The sequence below is a fragment of the Larus michahellis genome, chromosome Z, assembly GCF_964199755.1.
Source record: "Larus michahellis chromosome Z, bLarMic1.1, whole genome shotgun sequence".
NCBI lineage: Eukaryota > Metazoa > Chordata > Aves > Charadriiformes > Laridae > Larus > Larus michahellis.
In genome coordinates this window covers 17,788,884-17,809,431 of record NC_133930.1, presented here as the reverse complement: position 1 = coordinate 17,809,431, position 20,548 = coordinate 17,788,884, and the positions used below count along the sequence as shown (strand labels likewise).

General features: G+C 40.8%; 1 protein-coding gene across 1 annotated transcript in view; it reads right to left on the bottom strand.

Annotated features, from left to right (window-relative positions):
• Positions 1 to 20,548, bottom strand: part of PARP8 (poly(ADP-ribose) polymerase family member 8) — a 118,102-nt gene that overhangs the window by 63,670 nt on the left and 33,884 nt on the right. The window contains exon 3 of the mRNA XM_074569774.1: positions 937 to 974. Coding sequence (XP_074425875.1) covers positions 937 to 974 — 38 coding nt within the window. The remainder of the gene's footprint in view (positions 1 to 936; positions 975 to 20,548) is intronic.

Sequence of the window (20,548 nt, the reverse complement as noted above, 5' to 3'; positions counted from 1 at the left end):
CAAAGCCTCACTTCTTTAGAGATTCTAAAAGAAATAAGAAATATTTCTTTTAGAAATATTACAGAGATGTTATGGATAAAGATCAAAAAAGGCCAAAAGGTTTCATATCATTTATGGTACTTACGCTATTAAATACTCCCAGGTCCAAAATACACAATGTGCTGCAGTCCAACAGTACTACCCTGTGCCTTTACTGGCACAGCGCCTGCCTGCCCTCATCCCCTTCTCTCTCTCCTGTTCCTGCTAACTCCTGTGCCACCTGAGGTATCTGCGCAGTCTCTTTGTGAAGGAAAGTGGGGACATAAACTAGCTGAAAACTTGCTTTTGCTCTTGCCTGGTTGACTTTCGTGTGAATTAATCCCCTCGTCCAGACTGTCCGCACAAAAGCTTTTCCCAGACCAGCTCGGAGTGTGAACGACGAGGCAGGGCTGAGCAGCGGGGAACAGTTTGGCACGCTGGCGTTCCCAAAGACATAGCCACGCACAAACCCTTGGCTCCCACTGACCCCGAGAAGCATCAGCGAACAGTCCACAGGCTGAGCTTGAAGCACGTGAGGAGCCTCATTAAGGTCTAGAGCAGAAGTGCTTTGCTGGCCCCGTGCCAGGCTGCTCAGCCTCTTGAAAGATCAAGCTTTCTCTACCATGCCAAAGAGGAATCGGGCACTTTCACACTGCGACCACCGCTGGCCCCAGACACGAAAAGCATCACAAGCTCCCGTCTCCGTAAACCTGTGAACCAGGTTTTCACGCCCTGACCCAGCTGACAAATGCCGCCTGAAAGGGAGAAATGAGTGTGAAAATAATCTAACTAATGGAAAATGATTAGCACAAGGATGCACCTGGAAGACATCAACGCCCTTTCAGATATTTTCATCTGAATACAGCAAATTGCGGTAACATGCAGATACGTGTCATAGACAAGAACACTGCACTGTACCTGGGTAATCCTCAGAGACATGCACTGAATAGGATACACTGCAAAAAGAAAAGAAAAAAGAAACAACAGAATTAGTAACAACAACATTAACTGCTGGCATAACATTTTTTTCCTGCTCCTGTATTATTTTATGTTTATTTATAGGTTCCTGACAGTTTCCAGGACAGAAGGTAACAGCTATTTTGATGGCTTTTGAAGTGCTCAGCTAAAAAAAAAAAAAAGTGTCATGCCCATTTTGAAAGCTTACTTTGCTAAACTGGCACATCCCGATTCCAGCCTTCTTAAAAAGAGTATCAAGACTGCATTATATTCACTTCAGAGTAACATTTCACAATATCCATACTTATCCTTAGAGAAAAAAAAAAAAAAAAAGTTGCTCTTTGAACACCACAAAACTAGAAAAGCCCTGTTTTCCCTGCATCTGGTTTCTGGTTTTTGACTCAAGACTCGGTAGGGAGCCTTTCTCACTGGCTGGGGCTCTTCTGTATGTTCCTGCTGGTCTCAGCAAAGGCTCTGGATGGCTGGGGCTCCTTCCTCTCTTCAAACCCCCATATTTATAACCGTTGCAGCAATTCCATTTGATACCCATACCTCTTTGCTGAGCCACGCTCACACTAAAGGGGAGCTTCACTACATGGATTACCTGAATCCGTTTCATCAGAAAAGGGTCATGCAAACACACCGTCCCTGTCCCCCAGCTCAGCCCACGCCTGCTTTCCCTCCCGCCCAGCGAGATCTTCGCTAAATTCACTGCTGAGGGCAGGACAAACGGACACGATGGGCTCAGGTATCTAACTACACACCGGGTCCTTTGGATTTTTTTTTAAGGTTAATGTGCGTTTTCATTTTGCATTAAAAACATTCAACTGTGCAGCATGGTGAAAGCTTTCTGTTGTATAATTCATGTTCGTTCCACTTCTAAATCCTATAAATCGTATGTGTCAACTTGCACATTTAAATAATACATGGCGTGTGTTCACGTCTGTAGTGAGTTACGCAGACAGGAAGATCCACTCAATGAATTTTCAGCGATGCACAATACATGCCGAAATTTATGAAGAGGGCTGTGCCATCCTGCCTTTGTTGTAGTGAGTTAAGCAGAGAGATGAAGGCAGGATGGCACAGTCCTCTGTGTAAACTTTAGTATGTACTCTTCATCGCCGAAAACAACCTCCAGGTAGACTTACAAAATAGAACCATGTAAAATTTTTTTTCTTTTTCTCTCTCAAGAGCTTTCATTAAATGAGCTCCACCTTCACAATCCAGTGACTGGAGGGGGCAATCAATGCGAGAAAGCAGATCCCTCACACTTTCCTCCATAAGTCAATGTTACCGCACAGCTCTGTCACCTGTTTTTGCACATTATCTATTCTAGCATAATTCATTTTATGTATTGTTTGACTAAGATGCTGTTTCTTCAACAGCTGCAAATGTTCACATAAACTGAAGCAGAAAGAGTGTTTATTACAGCTGACAACAGATTTAGCCACACAACTCTTGATAGCCTCAGTCAAGCCAGAATTAAATCCCATCATTGTGGTGAATTCAACATTTTGCGATTGTTCTCTTTTAATTATTTTTCACACATTTCGAATAGGCAACATCTGTATCCCCTCATCTTGGAGCATTTTCCCTAAAGACTGGGGTATTTAAATCTACTTAATCTGTCACTGCATAAAATATCGCTATATTAAACAGTGAAATATTCCAAAATAAGAAAATGTTTTATCTCAGTGCAGTTAGTGTAGAGAGTTTTGCCCTGTGGTGAAAAAAAAGAACAAAACCACCCCACACCAACAAAACCCACAAGAAGTTAACTAAGGACCTGTTCCTATCAAAACCCACCTTCTAGATGCTGTGTTTCTAACCATGACTTCTTCCTTCTACTACCGAAAGAGGTACCTTGGTCTTACTCTTTTAGACTGGCTGCTTGCACATCTCTCTGCTGCCTCCAGAACTGCTGTGTAGGGGTTTGTTTGAGTATTATTATACAGGATTATCTTCAAGTGTGGACTTTTATTCCAAGAAAAGAAATATCTTTCTAGAACTTAACTCCACACTCTGATTTTAAAAAAATCTCAATCTGATTTAAAAACTGCAGCAAAGCAAGGAAATTCCACACATGACTAGAAGAAAAGTTCTTCATATCGAGACTAAGAACAGGGGCTTAAGAAGTTACAGAATTTCCATCAGTGCAGATATTCAAAACTCAACTGTGCAAGGCTCTCAGCAACCTAATCTAACGTTGAAGCTGGACTTGACTTTGAAGTTAACTTCTGCTTTCAGTGGGAGGTGGACCAGGTAGTCTGTACAGGTCACCCTCTCCCCCAATTACTCTATGTGCCTATGTGCAGAAACTCTATGAAAGTGTGTTTCTCTTCCTTCTTCTTCATCATGTGGTACCTGTGTCAGCAGCAGCTGTGGGGACGTTAAATGGAAACTAGTGAGAAAAAAATATGCTCTGGGTCTTGTGAGATGGAACTACAATGAAAACGTTCATGAAGAAGCAGATTAGAAATAGTCTCAAATCAGATCTGGTAATGACTGTAAGCAAATTCAGAGTCTGACCCAGGGCGCACTGAATCCAGCAGTGGTCACACTACTAAGATGAATATTATTATCAGAGAGGCGAAAGGAAAGGTAAAAATCATGTAAAGAAAAATTATTCTGTGATCCCAGTAATAAAAAGTCCCCTTACAGAAAAAAATTTCCACAAAAATCTATGTCACCTTCATCTGAAAAGCATTAATAGAAAATCTATCTGCCAAACCAAAATTAAATCATAGAATCATAGAATCTTCATGGTTGGAAAGGACCTTTGAGATCATCGAGTCCAACCATAATCGTAGTATGTTGGAAATAGTAATGTAATCTGATGAGCCTGAGCTGTCACTTCAGAGAAAAGCGTTTAATGGAGATGTGAACCAAAGATTAAAGAACAAAATGCCTGAAAATGGGATATTTACTTCCAATTAAAATAAACCAGTAGTTTCTATTAGTAACACTGCTGACTCAGATCAGGAACTAAAAAAACATAGCTTAGTCCTCAACTCAGCAAAACTATTGGTTTATTATGCTGGGTGTGTTTAATCTAAAACTCTATACATTATTAGTTCTAGCCCATGTCCCGCCCCTTCCCCCCCCCCCCAAAAAAAAAAAAAAGGAATGTCTAAATGTCTTCCTTCCATCTAAATTCACATTTTCAGCACATGTTGGGATCTCTCTTCAGTGTCCCCAGATCAGTGTGCCTGAGAAGTATTAATGAAGTATTATGCCAGAAAAGGCTCTTGTGGGAACAGCCTTTTGGATAGCCCATTCCTCTCAGATGTATTTAAACTCATATTCGGGGAGAGTAAATGGCTTGTTTGAGCCCCCAGAGAGAGGTGGTGGTGTTTTGCTCAGGCTTGTAATCTTATGCTAGTTATGTGCAGGCTATGGAAGAAAAAAGTGGAAATGAAGCTCCTGAACAGAACAAAATTTGGTTTTGTGTCCCAGCTTGCCCCTGTGATTGTCACGTTGGATCACACTTTGCCACATTTTTCTGCACTCAGGTTAAACTGCTTCCTACTGATTGCGCACCTGGTTTGTCAGAAAACAAGATATACCAGGCTAACAAAGGTCTCTTACGAGGCTCCTGTCCTGCAGCCACCCAAGCATTTTCCCACTGACTTCAATGAGATTTAAAGCCGAGACAGAAACACGGGACTGCGATGGCTTATAGCACCTTACGCAGCACAGACTCCAGTGAAGATGCAGATGTTCAACGCCTCGTGGTGTTAAATCCTCTCAGAGCCAAAGAAAGCCTTTACTGAAGCAGCTTTCTCGTTCAAGTACTCAGAAATGCAACTGGAATTAATTTAGGCCTGGCCCCCACATAGAAGTACAACGTGATTATTCCAGTGAGGGATGTGATTTTTCCTTCTGGCCATACAGTTCCTCTGTTCGACCCTATTGCAGTTACATTGCTATAAATACAGCTTATAGCACTATAATTTATTTCCATTCCCATAAACACATTCTAACCATCGTCCTTGCCTGTTCAGTTTTATTACTTTAGCTACACGGACACAGTTAAAACTCTTGGGTGTAAACAAAGCCTCGGTGATGGTGTTATTTCTGTTTTATTCAGCTTAGACCCTCCGCAGAAGGCATCCTGCAGCACATATGTTTCTCGACCCTTAAGCTCAGAACAAGCTTCATACTAGAAATGGCCTAGTAAAATTTTTGTTATTTAACAAACAGTAAAGCACCACATGAGAAATTAGTGAGAGCTGTCATGTTTCAGTGCTTATGAGTTTTTAATGTAATCTCCTTATTGCTTGAAATAATATTAACATGTAGATCCACGGCCTTAGTTTAGTAACAATTCTACTTACAGGGGACTCCTTGCAAGCATTTTCCAATGTGATTTAACCGAACTTGTTCCTTCTTCAGAAAGATTACCCTGCAAAGGTCCATCTGCATTTGAGAACTCATTCATCAACTAGATGGGGATCCACCATGTAACTGCTATTTTTCAGATTAATCTGTCCCAGTTTGATACAGAACGGACAGATTCACCTGAATTTGACATTACTGTAATTTCTCAAAGCTAGTTAAAAAGGAGCCCAGAGTCCAAACTGATTATACTACCAGGCAAAATATTACCACAAAATTTAAGGTCCAGGGCAAAGAAAAAATCCATGAAAACTGGAAAAGGCAGCAACGCAAAAATTACTGTGACAAAGGACATTCATAAAAAGGGAAAGAACCAGCTTCACCTCTTTACATCAATTTGTAAGATTGTCTCCTGTGCCTTGAGCTGCAGTTGTTACCTGTCGTGGTACAAACCCCAGGATCAGAGTGTCCTGAAGCCACAACAGCGACGCTGGAGCGCATGATGCATCTTCCCATCAAATTCACGTGATCCCAACTCTATGCTACCTGCAGTTTCTCTCTAGGAAAGAAATCCTTTAAGCTGAATTTCCAGCTGTTTTGCACAGCAGGAACAGCGTGAAGCATCTGGCACAAGTCTAAGATTTATGCCCATGGAACGGTTATGACAATTCAGCCAGCTCTGTCCCATGGCAACAGCTAACTTACTGCCTTATTAAGTGTGGAAATTGTGATCTAGTTCCTATTCCAGTTTTAGCTGTCTCTAGTAGAGCCAGAGCTCCATGTGCTAATGTTGTAGCTTGCAAACTTGCTGTAGAAAGGAAACAAGATTTTTTGTCACGTGGAATCTTATGGTAGTCTAATGCCAATCTATAACAAGATAAAAGAAAAGAGTAAATAGGAGTTCCTTAATCTTAATGCATCTGGAGCTACAGAATTCAGAAGAGATTACTTTTTGTTTATGTTACCCAAAATCCCAGATCTAGCTTATCAGTGAAGTAATCCAATAAGTTAATAGAATGCACGAAGCTTTATACCAGAAGAATACTAAGACTCAGCAAAGCAAGCTATGGACAAATACATAAGATTAAATGCTACTGTGGTATTGATTATATGCCAGGATCAACTTCTGAACAAGTCAGTAAGCTGAAGAAAAGGTAGTGAAACCACGCCTTGATATGAAAAATAAAATTATACTGGTGAAAAATTTGGGCCGAAGGGCCTTTTTAATGACCTGTGTAGTATTTCAAAAAGCACAGCATGAACACAGACCTGATGATTTTACTCTCTTCTAGGTAAGGCAGTAAGAAGGAATAAGAACATCTGTCCAACTGAACAGATGCAACTGAAATCATATTCTTTTACCAATTTCTAGCTATCATCTCTCAAAATTACTACTCATCTTCCGTATTTACACATAATGTGCCACAGTAGAAAAACATTTCATAAATATCCACTTATATAGAAAATATTCCCACTCTCATCGTCGCTCCCTTGTTTCCTTATCTTTGAAAATGCTTCCGAATTCTTCAATGGATTCCTATTACTTTCACAGCCTTCAGCCTCCTCTTCTACTTCAACAAGACCACAGTTTGATCCTGAAGCCAGACCTTTCATACTATTTTACTTCTGATCAGCCTTTTTCCTCAAATTAAAGAAAACTGGTTCCAAAAGGATTCCCCAACGAACATGGGCCACTCTTTTCTAGTAACTGGTCTGAGATCCATTTGAAACCTAATATCTTGGCAATAAATCATAACACAAAGACAGGGCGGAAATTATGATTTTCAGATGATGTTCCTGTGGGATCCTATTCAAACAAAACTTTCAAATTGCATTCCTGAAATATCTGACCTTTGAACAAGTGCCTTGAGAATTGTTAGGAGACGAAGGCATTTAGATATTGGCCAGCTGAAAAACTAGGTAGGCTATTTACACAAAAAAATTGGAATACGTAACAAGAAAAAAAGTCCATTAATCTTTTTCTTTTTTTGGTGGTTGACCTTATTTGAATTAGGAAATTCTCTGAAGAGAATTACAATTCAAAACTAATAGTTAAACACATTGCAAAAGTCTTCAATGTCAAGTCTTCCTTCCAATTTGTATGAAGATCACATGCATGCAAATAACAGCAGAAGAGACCCAGCAGCCATAAGCAGCGTTTTTCTATGCCAAAAAGATCTCTTCTGCTTAATGGACACCACCAAAAGACAAGCTTTCCAAAGTCACAGCCTGGAAACAACCATTTTGTTCTATGCTGAGAACAGAAAAAAAACCAAAATAACTATAAAAGCAATGGAAAAATATGCAAAAATTATGACTGTGTTATTTACAGCTAGGACAAAGAAACTTAATGTAAACTCTTTTTGATGTTCAACTGACACAACCATAAGTGAATGATAAATATTAGGGTTTTTGACAATTTATGAACAAGTGACTTAGCAAAATACTTCATCACTTGGTATCTATGACTACTGTGCTATGAAATACTTCATTACCTTTCAATGGAGCTCTTAAAAAACAAAGCAATTACACTCCAGGATAAATAATCTTGCTGTCCCACTCTGGAGCGTTTGAAAGATTCCATCCCACCCAGGACACATCAGTGGAGGAAGTGTTACACTGAACCTCATATTCAGAAATATACCTAAAACTATGGCAGCATTCTGAATTTTCTTACCAGGTAAATTTTGTAATCAACTATTGCTAACATCCATGATGTCTTCAGTAAAAAATATGGAGACTTTTAAAATATATTTATAAATGTATATTTATAATCATAGAATGCACATTTTATTGTACTGCAAATCACATTAATGAGTGAAGTAACTACTATTAGCGAATACAAATCAGCATTCCATTGATTCATGGTACCTTTACAATACAATCCCAGTAATGTGACAAAAGCATAAATGGAACTGAAAAAAGTTCCAGTTGCGTAAAACAGTAACCACAAAGTGGCATACATCTCCAAACAGACAGACAGACGAACAGTAATTAGAATCACACGAGTTAGAAATACGGAAGATAGCACAACACATGACATAGTTCTGAAAGTAAAAGTTTGCATATGGCTTTTTAAAATTCAAATAAATATACAGGCTTTTTGCTCTTTCGCACAGTGAAGCAATTATTGAAGCACAGGACTTGTGCTTTTTTTTTTAAGCAGTGAAATAAAAACTGACGTCATTAAATAAAACAACAATTACTGAAAATAACCTTATAATCTTCTGGAAAAGAGAAGTAGAAGTCTTCACAATGAGACAAAAATTAAAATGAGGTGGACCTAAGTTTTCATGCACATATTAGTACAGCTACGGAAAAAGCGACTGTTAATCAAGGGCAGCAAGAATAATCTCACTATCTTAAAATCTATTTTCTTTTCTGTTACAGAATTTAGAACTTGAATTAAATCCCACTGAAGTCCAATGGAGACTTTAGCACTTGACAAAAAAGATTACAGACAAGGTGCACAGAAAATACAAGACTTCTGGCCCCTCACACACTCCTGATATTTCTAGAAACAAGTACTTAATTGCTTTGCTGAAAATTTCAAGATGTATTCCAAAGAGTGCACATTTTGGTGAGTACTTTTTTTCTTTTTTTTTGTTTTTGTATTTGCAGCTTGCTGTACTGTGAACCGTTTCACATCCATGCTATTTTATGGATTCCTGATTAAAACAAGCTTCATGGCTTTCTAAGCAGCTTTTGAAGTACCCTTTAAAGTGTTTTGAATGTGCGTGTCTGGTTCTCAGCAACTTGTTTTCGGATATACAGGCCACCTTAAATCTCCTCCTGAAACGCATTAGTTCAATGAGTTTCCGTATCCCTTGTGATCCAGTAACTGATGACCCAGCATCAGTCACAGCTATTTTTTGCTGCCAGATAGAGCCAGGTGCTTGCAAAGAATTGAAATTCGTTCACATGCTCTTTTCACTATACATCAAAACTCCCCCTGGTGCACCAGCAATTACACAGAACAGAGAAACAAGTGACTCTGAGTAATCTTTTCCTCTGGATGTCGGAGAATGTGCGTGTGTGATGACATATGAAAAGTCCCAGGCACATCTATTGATGACAAATTAGAACTGTTCCAAAGAGAGAGGAGCAGTGTCAAAGCGTCAAAAATGGCACTGTGTTCATTTCTTGACATAACCTGGAGGAACAGAGGCACTGAGTCAAAGTTATTACATGTTTGCATTTGTCACTAAGAATAATTGCGCTGCTGGCCCTTTCACACAAACAAAGTGCATCTGAATCAAATAGTGAACGTTACTCATAAAGCCCCGCTTGATTTAGCATGTTATTCAAATAAAGGGGCTACAGAAGACTGCAGCTCAACCATTTCCCTTTTGCAAAGCATCCAATGAAAAAGGCACAGCAACTTCTAGTAAATGCACCAAAGTCTACAGGATTAATCATCACTCCAACAAACACAAGGGCACTCCTAAAAATAAAAATAGCACTTATGAAATAAGCAAATCAAGGACACTCGGGGGAAAAAAAGTGCATCCTGTGTGTCATTCTAGAAAGAGTTACATCAAAATATGGCTACGTGTGCAAGGCCAGGTTGTCCACAATCAGACTACACCAGAATCATGCCATTCCACCCAGAACTACAAAAGCCACCTCTTCTTGCAGTCACCCTGTGTCTGACCAGGTCCAGTTCCCTCCCCTCCACACGGATACTCTTTAAACCCCTGTGTTCTTCCTTCTCTCCACTGGTCCCACTGGTTTAGAATTCCCCCTCCATCCTACCCATTCGCTCTTCATCCAATTTCAGTCTTCCCCAGGACACAGAGTGCAAAGCAAACTCAGGACAGTAACCTCTGGACCCAGCTCAGTTGCAGCCAGAGCAGCATGTATGATCAAAGCCTTTGGGCTCCTTATTTCCAGGGCTGGGCCCATCTTTTCCCACCACGTGTATTCTACAGTTTCCTTTTTTTAAAAAAAAAAAAAAAAAGGAAGAAAATTTTTCGTCTCTTCAGCTTCTTTCTTTTCATTTTGGAGTGCTACCGTCAGAAGCAACCATGATATGCCCTTTATGGGGCCGGTTAAGAGTTATCTTAAAGCCATGAAGTTATTTTTTGATCCACATTGTTCCTATTGGAAGGCTGTTCTGAGGCTCTTGTGGATGTAATTCTAGTAACTCAGTTTTACATTCGTATCAATTGAACAGAAACTCCTTGTCCAACCCCTACAAGAAGCCTCTGTGTTGAGATCTTTCAAAATAAAAGGACATAAAAAGGAGCAACCGCGATCCCAAGGCAGACACAAGGCAAACTGCAAACTGAACAGTCACAGTGATCCAAGCAACAGAAGAGAGCGTCTTGCCATAGGACCCAATCATTTTAGTAGATAATTCCAGCACCTTACCAATCATTTAAAAAAAAATTTAAAAAAGCCCATATAAATCCCTGGACAAATTAGTTTAATTTCATTGTGTCCCTAACAGGTGGAATGGCTCCTTTCTTTTATGTGCATTGCTCGGCAATGGAGAAAAGTCCCAGGCATCCTTCTTCGACCACTCTGCAAATTCATTAATTAGTTGGCATTTTGCTTGTTTATCTAATGAGGTGTGCAACAGCCACTGCTGTGCAGGGAAAAAGTAACAAATTTAAATACTCTTTCTCTTCTGTTCTTTGAGATATCTCACAGAATTGAAATTTTTCCCTTCCCCCTACCCTTCTCCCTCTCCCCCCCAATAAAGTCCCCAGTACTTCTTGGTATACCTGAAATACTGTATTTATCGACTAGAACTATTTTTTTCTGTAAGTTCCACACATACAGCTTCCAGTAACATCAGTGCAAACTCAGTATATTTCCAAATATAGCATTTGAACATCAAACTACAGCTTTTAGGAACAGTCTTAAACTACAAGTGCATATTCTTGCACGCATTCAACATAACAAAATCCCATAGGGCAAGATTTTCAATAGATGTCACCTATGAAATTGCCCAACCCAGTTTATTCATGCTGATACAATGCATTCACGTCATTCATGACCACTGGCATACCTACAGCCAGTCATTTATCTATTGCTTACAGGTACACCCAGTCTCCTGTCAAGTTGGTAAGGCGGTGTGCAGCACCTCTGAACATTGCTGTGTGAAGATACACCGCCAACCCACACCCCGCACACATTTTAATCCAAGGCCACGATCCCTGTTCCCAACTCCTCCCCCCGAGGAGTCAGGGGAACTGCAAGGGTTGCTTGCAAACCTGAGGGGGCTGGCTCATCCTGATGTCCAAAGATGGACTAAAATGGCCAAAACCAGACCGTTTTCGGTGGTTGGAGACTCAAAAGGAGGTACTAGCCGCAATGCCAGTGGGCTTTGCCTCCTGGGCCCCAAAGACCCAAGAATGACAGTGGTGCAAGGGACAACACGAAGCACGAGACCAGGTCAAACTCTCACCCCTGGATCCTCACTGGGACACCTGTAACGTCTCTGACGCTATACCACAGTCATGAACAGGACGTACTCATGAACAGCAAATAACGTGGAAAATTCAGCATCAGATGACAACAAGAAAAGGTTTTCTTATTTGTTTCCTTTCTTTCCAAATATGGCAGTTTCAGTCTGAGGGCACAGGTACACTTCAAATGCAACGTTCAGTCCTGTGTGTCCTTAGCATTAGAAAGATGTCAGTAAACTGAGGGGAGTGCAGGAATCATCAAGAAACAACCACCGATCTGGCAGAACAGGCCAGCAAGCAAAAAAATTTAAATGGGTTCAGACAGGTAGGTATAGAGAGCATGGCAAAGCAATGAGCAAGCGTGGCAGCAAATGCGATGACTGCTGAGACATGTTTTCCAGAGTGCAAACGTGAAGACGGATATCATATTTACATCATGGCGCAAAGGAAAACGGCAAGCCATATTCAGGTGAAATTAGAGGAAAAAGTATAACTTGGCTGAAAATCAGAAATGGAGAACCCCATTATACAGTGAATTAGTCTCTCAGGGAAGGGTTAGAGGGCTAATCACGTAGACATCTAAAGTCAGGATAAAACAGGAGCTTAAGTAAGATTAATGGAAACATTTTGCATTGGCACGTTAGTAACAAATATGTTTCCCATTACTAGTTTCAATGAGTTATGAATGAGTAAAACTTTACTTGCCTTTCTCAGAGAGTAGTTCGGAGAACGAAGTTGTAGGTTGAATATGACATTGATGACTCTCAATGTGACTCATGGAGAAGAACTCAAAGCATACCCCTGTACTATATTTCAGTAGTATGCAGAACAATAGCAGCAGGGAATTTCAGTTCAAGCGTTTTTTATTTATTTGAAGTGGCAGCGTTGGCTAAGATCTGAAACAGTTCTTCCACCAACTTCTCATGAATTTTAGCTGTTCCTGAACATCACACACACTGATTTCTTCTTCATGACAGAATGCAATAGAAGGCATACTGCACTAGTTTTTTTTTTTTTTTTTGCATTTAGGTATATTTAATAACAGCCCATCCAATAAGGAACAATTTCTAAATACATGTGCTGTCCTGGGGCCGAAGAATGCTTCTAGATGCATGACTGCTCATGGAATATTAATTTTATACTATACCCAAACAACCATACCTTAATATAGTCTGGCGGACATTCCTACAGAGAATCCTAAGTAAACTATAGAACAAATAACAAAAGATAATTTTAGTACCCTCCCCCAACATGTAGTTAGATTCTGAATAGCATTTTAATTTGTAAAGATACAATTAAAAAATCCCTCCACTAGTCTTAATTAGATCCCTGTCTTCTCAAAAAATTAATTACATGTCAGATGAAGCACTGTCTTAGGAAGCCCCTGTATTCTTGCAAAGGCAGATGTAGTTCTATTCCCAGCTGTGTTACAGTGACTTGCTATATGCCTCCCAGCAAGAAAAAACGCATACATTTTCAAAAGGCAATCAGTAACTACAAAGCTTTCTAGACACTGATTTACCTTTCATGTGCACTGAACCTCTACATCTCCAGCAGAAATCAGTGGGAACCATCAGCAGTTTTGAAAAGTAAGCCTTACAGTCCAGACTTTAAAAATAATTAGGCAACAATAATTGTGCAGAAATGTCAGTTAGACACCTAAACTGTTTATATTCCCTTGAAAATCCCATCAGTACATATCCACCATTTTAGATAATTCGTTATACTCACAAAGGTATAAAAATGTCCATTTTATCATAGATTTCTATAAAAATCTAGGTATCTTAAAAGGGATTCCGCTACCTAAGCAACTTTTATGAGGCCAGCATGTAAGTACCTCTGAGAAACTGGTAAAGTAACACTCATGCTAAGGTACACAAAATTGGTACATACCTTTCAAAATAGACAGTGAAATCCTGGCCCCATTAAATTCAATAGGCAAAACACTCACTGACTTAAAAAAAAGGGAAGGTTTATCTTTGTCTCAGTCACCAGCAAAACTGCAATGAAACAATGTCAGAGATGATCCATCCCTTCATCGCTTCCTTAATCCTTGCTCCGTCTGTACAGTTTAGCACACTCGGCCACCACAATGGTCACCAAAATTTGAAAAGCATCCTGAAGATGGGAAACAATCTGTAAGCAGTAGGTTTTGTAATCAGACGTTCTATTATTAAGTATTTCCAATAAGTCTAGAGAATGAAAGTAAAAATGGCCAGAAAACTTCAGTCTTCTGCTAATATGAGATTAAAACCAGTAAATCTTTCACTAATTCAGAGCTCTTGATCTGAAGATCTCCTCAGAGCCTTTAATAATGACAGAGCTACGAACATAAGGAAAAGTGAGATGGTATAAAGAGAACAAAACCCATTAAGCTGTAAAATGAAAGAAAAATGGATCAAACACCAGAGAATAACTCTTCCTTCTTGATGTCTCACTGACACCACATGCACTTGCAGTGAGTTGAAGAACTGTTCAGCCAGCAGCGCCCCAGGCTGCAGAGAAAGCGTCAATGGAAGCAGTAATGCAGCTGCAAGTGCTTGTCACCCTGTTAACTGAGGCCATTGTACTGAGGAACCTAAATATAGAGATAAAAAAATCTGATTCAGCCATTTACATCATAAAATCTGGGCCAGTTTTACCAAGATCCAAACTGTCTTCTCAGGCATGTCAGGATACATAAAACGTACTTACCACTGGACAACTGAACTGCGAATACTTCAAAGTAGGCAGAGTCAAAATAACATAAATATGAACACTAGGGAAGATTATTTTTTTTTGTTTGAGGGTTGGGGTCTTGGGTTCTTCCTGAGGGAGGAGAGTTCACAAAGAAAAACCTTCAGACATACTGCCCCAAGTGGCTGGGCACATGGCATTTTAATCTCCGCCAAAAATCTCCCCCGAAAAACTTACCAGAAGACATGGGTTACGCTGCTCACATGATTGTTTATCATCGGAGTCACCAGCGACACGAGTCATGCGACCACCGCGATCAATAAAGCACCCCCACTTCTTTCACAGCCCCCCCAGGCGCTACGGGGCTGCTGCAGAGGCTGCCCTCCCCAGCAGAAACCCAGGAGCCTGGCGGCAGAGTGATTACAGTTCACTCCGTTTTGAAAGGTCACTCACTTTCCATCACCTGATAGCATCATTAAGCCCAAGAGAAGTGGGATAACTGTTCGAAATTACTGCCTGGGGTGAAATGGAACAGTAAAGCCGTATCACTTATTTGCACCAGAGAAATTAAAAGGAAAAATAACCATCTCCTTTCACACCAGGACACACATAGCAGAGGGCCTGAAAAATATAGCAAGATTTTACTGCTTAACAAAGTACTTACAGTGATATATTAAGGCACAGAAGTTATTACTGTGGGAGAGTCCATGATGTATTAATCAAAACACATTTGAAAAGCTTCATCGTATTTTTAAATTACGCTAGACTGTTTGTGACCCAGCCTCGCGAGGACCCGGCCACCTCCCAGGGTGTGCTGTGTCCTCAGCTCCTGCCGAGAAGGCTGTGGGAGCAGAGGATGCTTAGCACTTTGCAGGATAGAGCCCTCAGTGCTCAAAGGAAATTCTAACCTAAATTTGAGCTAAATGACTCAATCAGATCAAGCAGCTTTAATTAACTTTCAACAAGAACATAGTTAGTGATGGAAGCAAACAAATTTCAAGGTTTTTTTTTTTTAAAAAAAAACAAGCAAAAAACCAACACCACACAACAACTTAGCACTATTTCTCCTCCCATGTTACTCAGCAGCAAAACTCTGGTTGAGTTGAAGGAAACAGAAATAAGCCTCTCTTCCACACAGCCCCCACCAGCTTGTCTAGTTGGTGGACCACCAGAGGACATCCCTACTGCTCTTGTTCTTGACTGCTTTCTCTCTGCGCCTCAGCACTTGTGGAAACACCATCAGAAGTGCTGGGACCTCCTGTTTCATAGCCCTCCTGTTTTACAGGTGGGAAACAAATGTCCAGGAATAACGCTGAACTGTTTCAGCTCACACATAGTCAGTGGTAGATAACAAGAGATCTTTTCCACCACAGGCACCAGCTGGAAGACCACCCTTTCTCATATAAAGTTCTTCAGTGCTGGCAACACTATTGCTATACATGACTCTCTCACATCCTCCTGCCAAATACAGGTATTACCAATCTCAAGAAAAGGTTTAAAGTTGACTGAGGTTTTGCTACATTTTTTCAAGTCATCAGATATATATAATAAAATATATGTAATAAAAATGTTACATCTACTGCCTGCCTGATTTAGCTAGGTGTATCCAACTATGAATATGTGGTGCAATGAAATTCCAACTAGTAAAGAAAACACAGCTTTGCTCCTCTGCAAACTGCAAAACCCTGCCACTTCCCTTTCTGAAACAACAAAGTAGAAAGACTTACATGAAGGCACATGCTACGCATTTCCAGTAAAATAAAGATTTTGAGTTTTACTTTTGGATCACCCACTATACATTTTTTACCAAACTTCCACCAAACGTAGTCACAGCAGTTGACCATTCAATTGTCGCTGCTTTCTGGGGCAAGGGGATTTTACCGGCCTCACAGTTGCTGAACTGTCTACAAATAGTTGTAGTAGATGAGTAGTAGATGAGTAGTAATCAGTTTGGTTTTTTTAAAAGCTTAAAAATTTTACAAACATTATGTCCTAAAAGTAGTATGAGCGGCAATGGGAACAGGAGGTAATTCCACTGGGAATAAGAGGTGTAGCTATACCTCTTATAATTAGGACAATGCATTTATACAAGACTTTACTGAGCATGAGCACTCTTGCACAGTCCTACCAAAGGGACCGATCCTACCATCGCCACAACCTTTACAGCAGCGGCAAAGCCAATGCAGAGCTCACAGATACAGGAACGCTACAGAAAACTGGTAAGCAAAATTGGACAAAAAATCACACAGAGACAGCTAAGTGACTTTAATTTACAGACGAACAAGTCCTCTGTTTATAGATGTTCTTCTGTTTTGTTTTTTTGTTTTTTTTTTAAAAAAAACATTCTTTGCAACACGGATCACATTGAAATATGAGAAAGAAAACCGCTCTTGTATGATACACTTCACTAATGAATCCTAGCTTTAATGAGAAATTACAGTAATTCAAATTCAATCTCTTAAACAATTTGTTGTCCCTCACCTTCTGTGAATTTACCATGTCATTCTAACCTAATGAACATCAGCATAACGCACCCTACATCTCTCTAACATCAAAACCACTTGCCTCCCAAAATGGTAATTAGAAAGAAATGAAATTACAGAGAAATAACATTTTGTTTGTTTGATTTGTTTTAAAAATAAAATGCAGATCCTGCAGAACACTGGATCCACTACTGAGTAAGTGTGAAATGAAGCTAATTTCATTTGATGTACTATATTTACTTTATTAGATCAGGAGAGAAATGGAAATGCAGCAGCATACTGTAAATGTGCCTAATAAAGTAGGCAAACACAGGCATCAACAGCTTACACAATGTATTTCCAGTGAGCTATATTTGTTTTCATCAAAGTATTTGTGTAAGCAGAAACTACAGCCTAAATCTAAATCTGAAATGGAAAACAAAAATGGTACAGCTCATTCAGACAACTAGAGGTCTAGGCATGTAAACTATTTAATTTAGGCATCTATTATTCTTTTCAGGGTCATGCAACCCCCCCAGTGACCTCGGTGGATCTTACTTATGCCCTCAGAAAAACAGAATTCTAAGTCAAAGGTTGTTTGTGTTTGCCTGTACACCCTCTTCTTTCAAATCCACAAATGAACCTCCTTTCCTTAAGCAAGAACTGAAAACAACATTCCGGCCTCTCTTCTGTAGGAGAGGGCGGGGGAAGAGAGGGGCAAGGAGACGGTATGTTTTAACCCAGAAAGTGTGGGACCTAGAAGATGTGGAGAGCGATGTGAACTAGCAATGCTTAGCAATTAACATTTCTCAACCAAATGGCTCCTAAAACCAATGAGAACCCTGACATCCATTTCCACAGGGCAAAAAAGCTTCCGTGTGGCTACAAACTCCATAAAGGCTCAGGCAAAGAGAGGTTTCAGTAAGTGAGCATCCAGGATGAGAGATGCAATTGAACTGCCTGCTTTATGAACTATTAAGAGATCTAGCCATATAGAAAAAAAAAGGAGAAAAAAGTCGTAATTTGCCCAAATCAGTTTGCACTCAAATCACACTTAATTTAAATAAACAGACACAAGGGTTCAAGGAGTTCAGCTCTGCCTAGGCACAAGTGAAAGTAATGCAAGATGGTTTATTAATAGACAGATAAAATCATCCAGAAATGGCCTGATGAGTCAGTACAACTCGGCAGCAGAGGGAGATCTCCACAGCTTTCACACATGATGGCCGCCTGTGACAACAAGGTCTACAGCTGAAGGCCCAGTGCCAGCACGCAGCTCTGTGGAGCTGATGGTGGGACGCGCTGAACAGCTGTGATGGAAAGAGAGGCACTCAGCACTTCACTCCAGCTGCTGTCAGGTTAGGTGATCATTGCCAGACGCAGTCACACTAGCCAGGGAAGGAACGGGACGGAGCAAGGGGGCCCCAGGGAAGTTATGGGCTGAGACCCAACATGGGGGTTCAATGGGAGAGGTTCCCCGCAACATCTGAGGGATTCCTGACAAGGCACATGGGACACTTTATGAGGTGCCGGACAAGAGCACTTGGCAACTGCCCAAGACTTATGATGGGAAAGACCAAAGGTGGGCAAAGGTGGTCTAGGGGGGAATAAGCAAAGTAAAACTGAGGGACACGGGGATAAAAGAGTTGACATAACAGTATGCTTGCCTGGCCATGCCCTGCATGGCTGTGTGGGATGGCCTCTCATGAGCACCAGGCTGGACCATATTGTGCCTACTGGGAGTACATGCTCAACCTTGCTTACCAGCTGGACTTGGGGACACAGAGCTGTGGCAGCCTCACCTCTGTCAGGCTACCAGGGTTGGCAACTCCTGGCAGATACCATCTTTGTGCTGGATTTACACAAATAATTGTCGACTCCTCATTTGATATCCAAATAGAAAGAACTCTATACCTACCAAAGTACAGTTATGGATATCCTAACTATAATCCTCACAGCTCACAAACTTCTAACGATCAGTTATCATGGAACAATATAGAAAGCTTTCCAGATGTTCTACCTGTGCAAGCTTGGTATCTGAGAGTTAATACTAACAAATCTAAATAAAAGGTGTAATCATGATGTAGAAACTGTAACAAACGATGTACCCTTCTACTGGGGTAAAATACTAACTCAAAGTCACACTGCCTTGCCAGAAAACAAGTTTGGGGCAAAAAGTACTCATCTGTGTTTGTAGGTTTGCAGCTTCACATTCAGCTGAGCCATCAGCACCTCTGAACAGCTGAGACTGACAAAAGCGTAGTCCAGTGGAAACAAATGAGGATGAAATACGAGCTGTGCACCTGGCAACTGATGAACTCCTTTACATGGCTTTGAACCTCATGCTTCCTCTTCCCCTTCTGCAAAATGCTTTGAAAACTACAGATGAAAAGCCTATCTTTATTAGACACTATACTGAAGCCTTATACTCCAAAGAAAGCAAGATACAAAATATAAAAGTAAATTAGCATCCGAATTCTCAGATGGTAAACAGCAGCTTCCTCCCCATCCCAGCTGATAATTTTCTCAAACGAAGAGGTTGGCTCACAAAACAGCTCTTACTTTTCACCTGTGACAGGAAACTTCTCAAAAACTGCTTGCAAAGCTGTGCTATGTCAAAGCCTCCACCTGCAAAACCAATAAGGTCCCTGGGCACATCCAAGAGAGCTGAGGCCAAGCCAGCGAGCAAGCCCTGTCCTGGCAGAGCCACCATGCCACCGCAGGCTGGGCTTGCAAAAGGGCCCGGGACAATCAATCTCTGCTGAGGATCTGCCCCAGTTTCTTCCGAATACGGACTCGGATAGCCCAGCAGCTTGGCACAGCCCTCACAGCAGCCGTGTCACACAACTGCCAACATGGGAGCCACGTCTGAGCTGCTTGTGAATTCTGGGCAGCCCACGTTGGTCACTTCTTGCTGTGACTACTTGGCGGTTCCAAAGAAAATAAGATCTGTGTAAGGGGATGCAAGCAGGATCAGACCTTTTGACTGGTAAATCAATTGACACAGGGTTTGTCTGAAGATCAATGTTTCTCTAATGTCTGTTGCAAAGTAAAAATATCTTTTCTTGATGACTCATTTTCCACACTAAAGAACATCCGTGGGTGGGAGAACAGAGCTGAAGCAATTCTATTTTTTTCCTCCTGTCAGTATTGTAGCAGCTCTAAACTCCAGCATGAAATAGAAATGAAGCACTTACAAGATGTTTCCAGCAAGTGAACTGAACAGCACTGTTTTGTTACCTCTTTTGTCATCATTTTTATCCAGATGCATATTATATTCAAATCATTTCAGCACTGTTATGTTCCCCCTCAGAATCTGACCTTCCAAACAGAGAGGAAGAAGTGGAGTTTTTATTGCATACACTACTCAAATGGATGGTGTGTTATTTGCAAAAACCTCTTCGCTGTTAGTGTTGTGAGTCCAATCACGCTTTAGTTAAGTTAGGACCAGAGTCCCTATGCACTGAATGAGAATATATTTATTGCCCAGGGCTGGACTAAATGGCAGCCTCTCAGAGGGAGGAGTGCCTCAGAAAACAGCTGCAACGTTGCTGGACTCTCACCAAACTCTACAGAGCTTTGCAAGGGCTTTCTCCTGTCCCAGTGCTCCCCTACTACACTACACTTGAAGTGGAGATGGTACATCATCCCTTTTGTTCTAGATGGGGAAAGGCGTGGAAT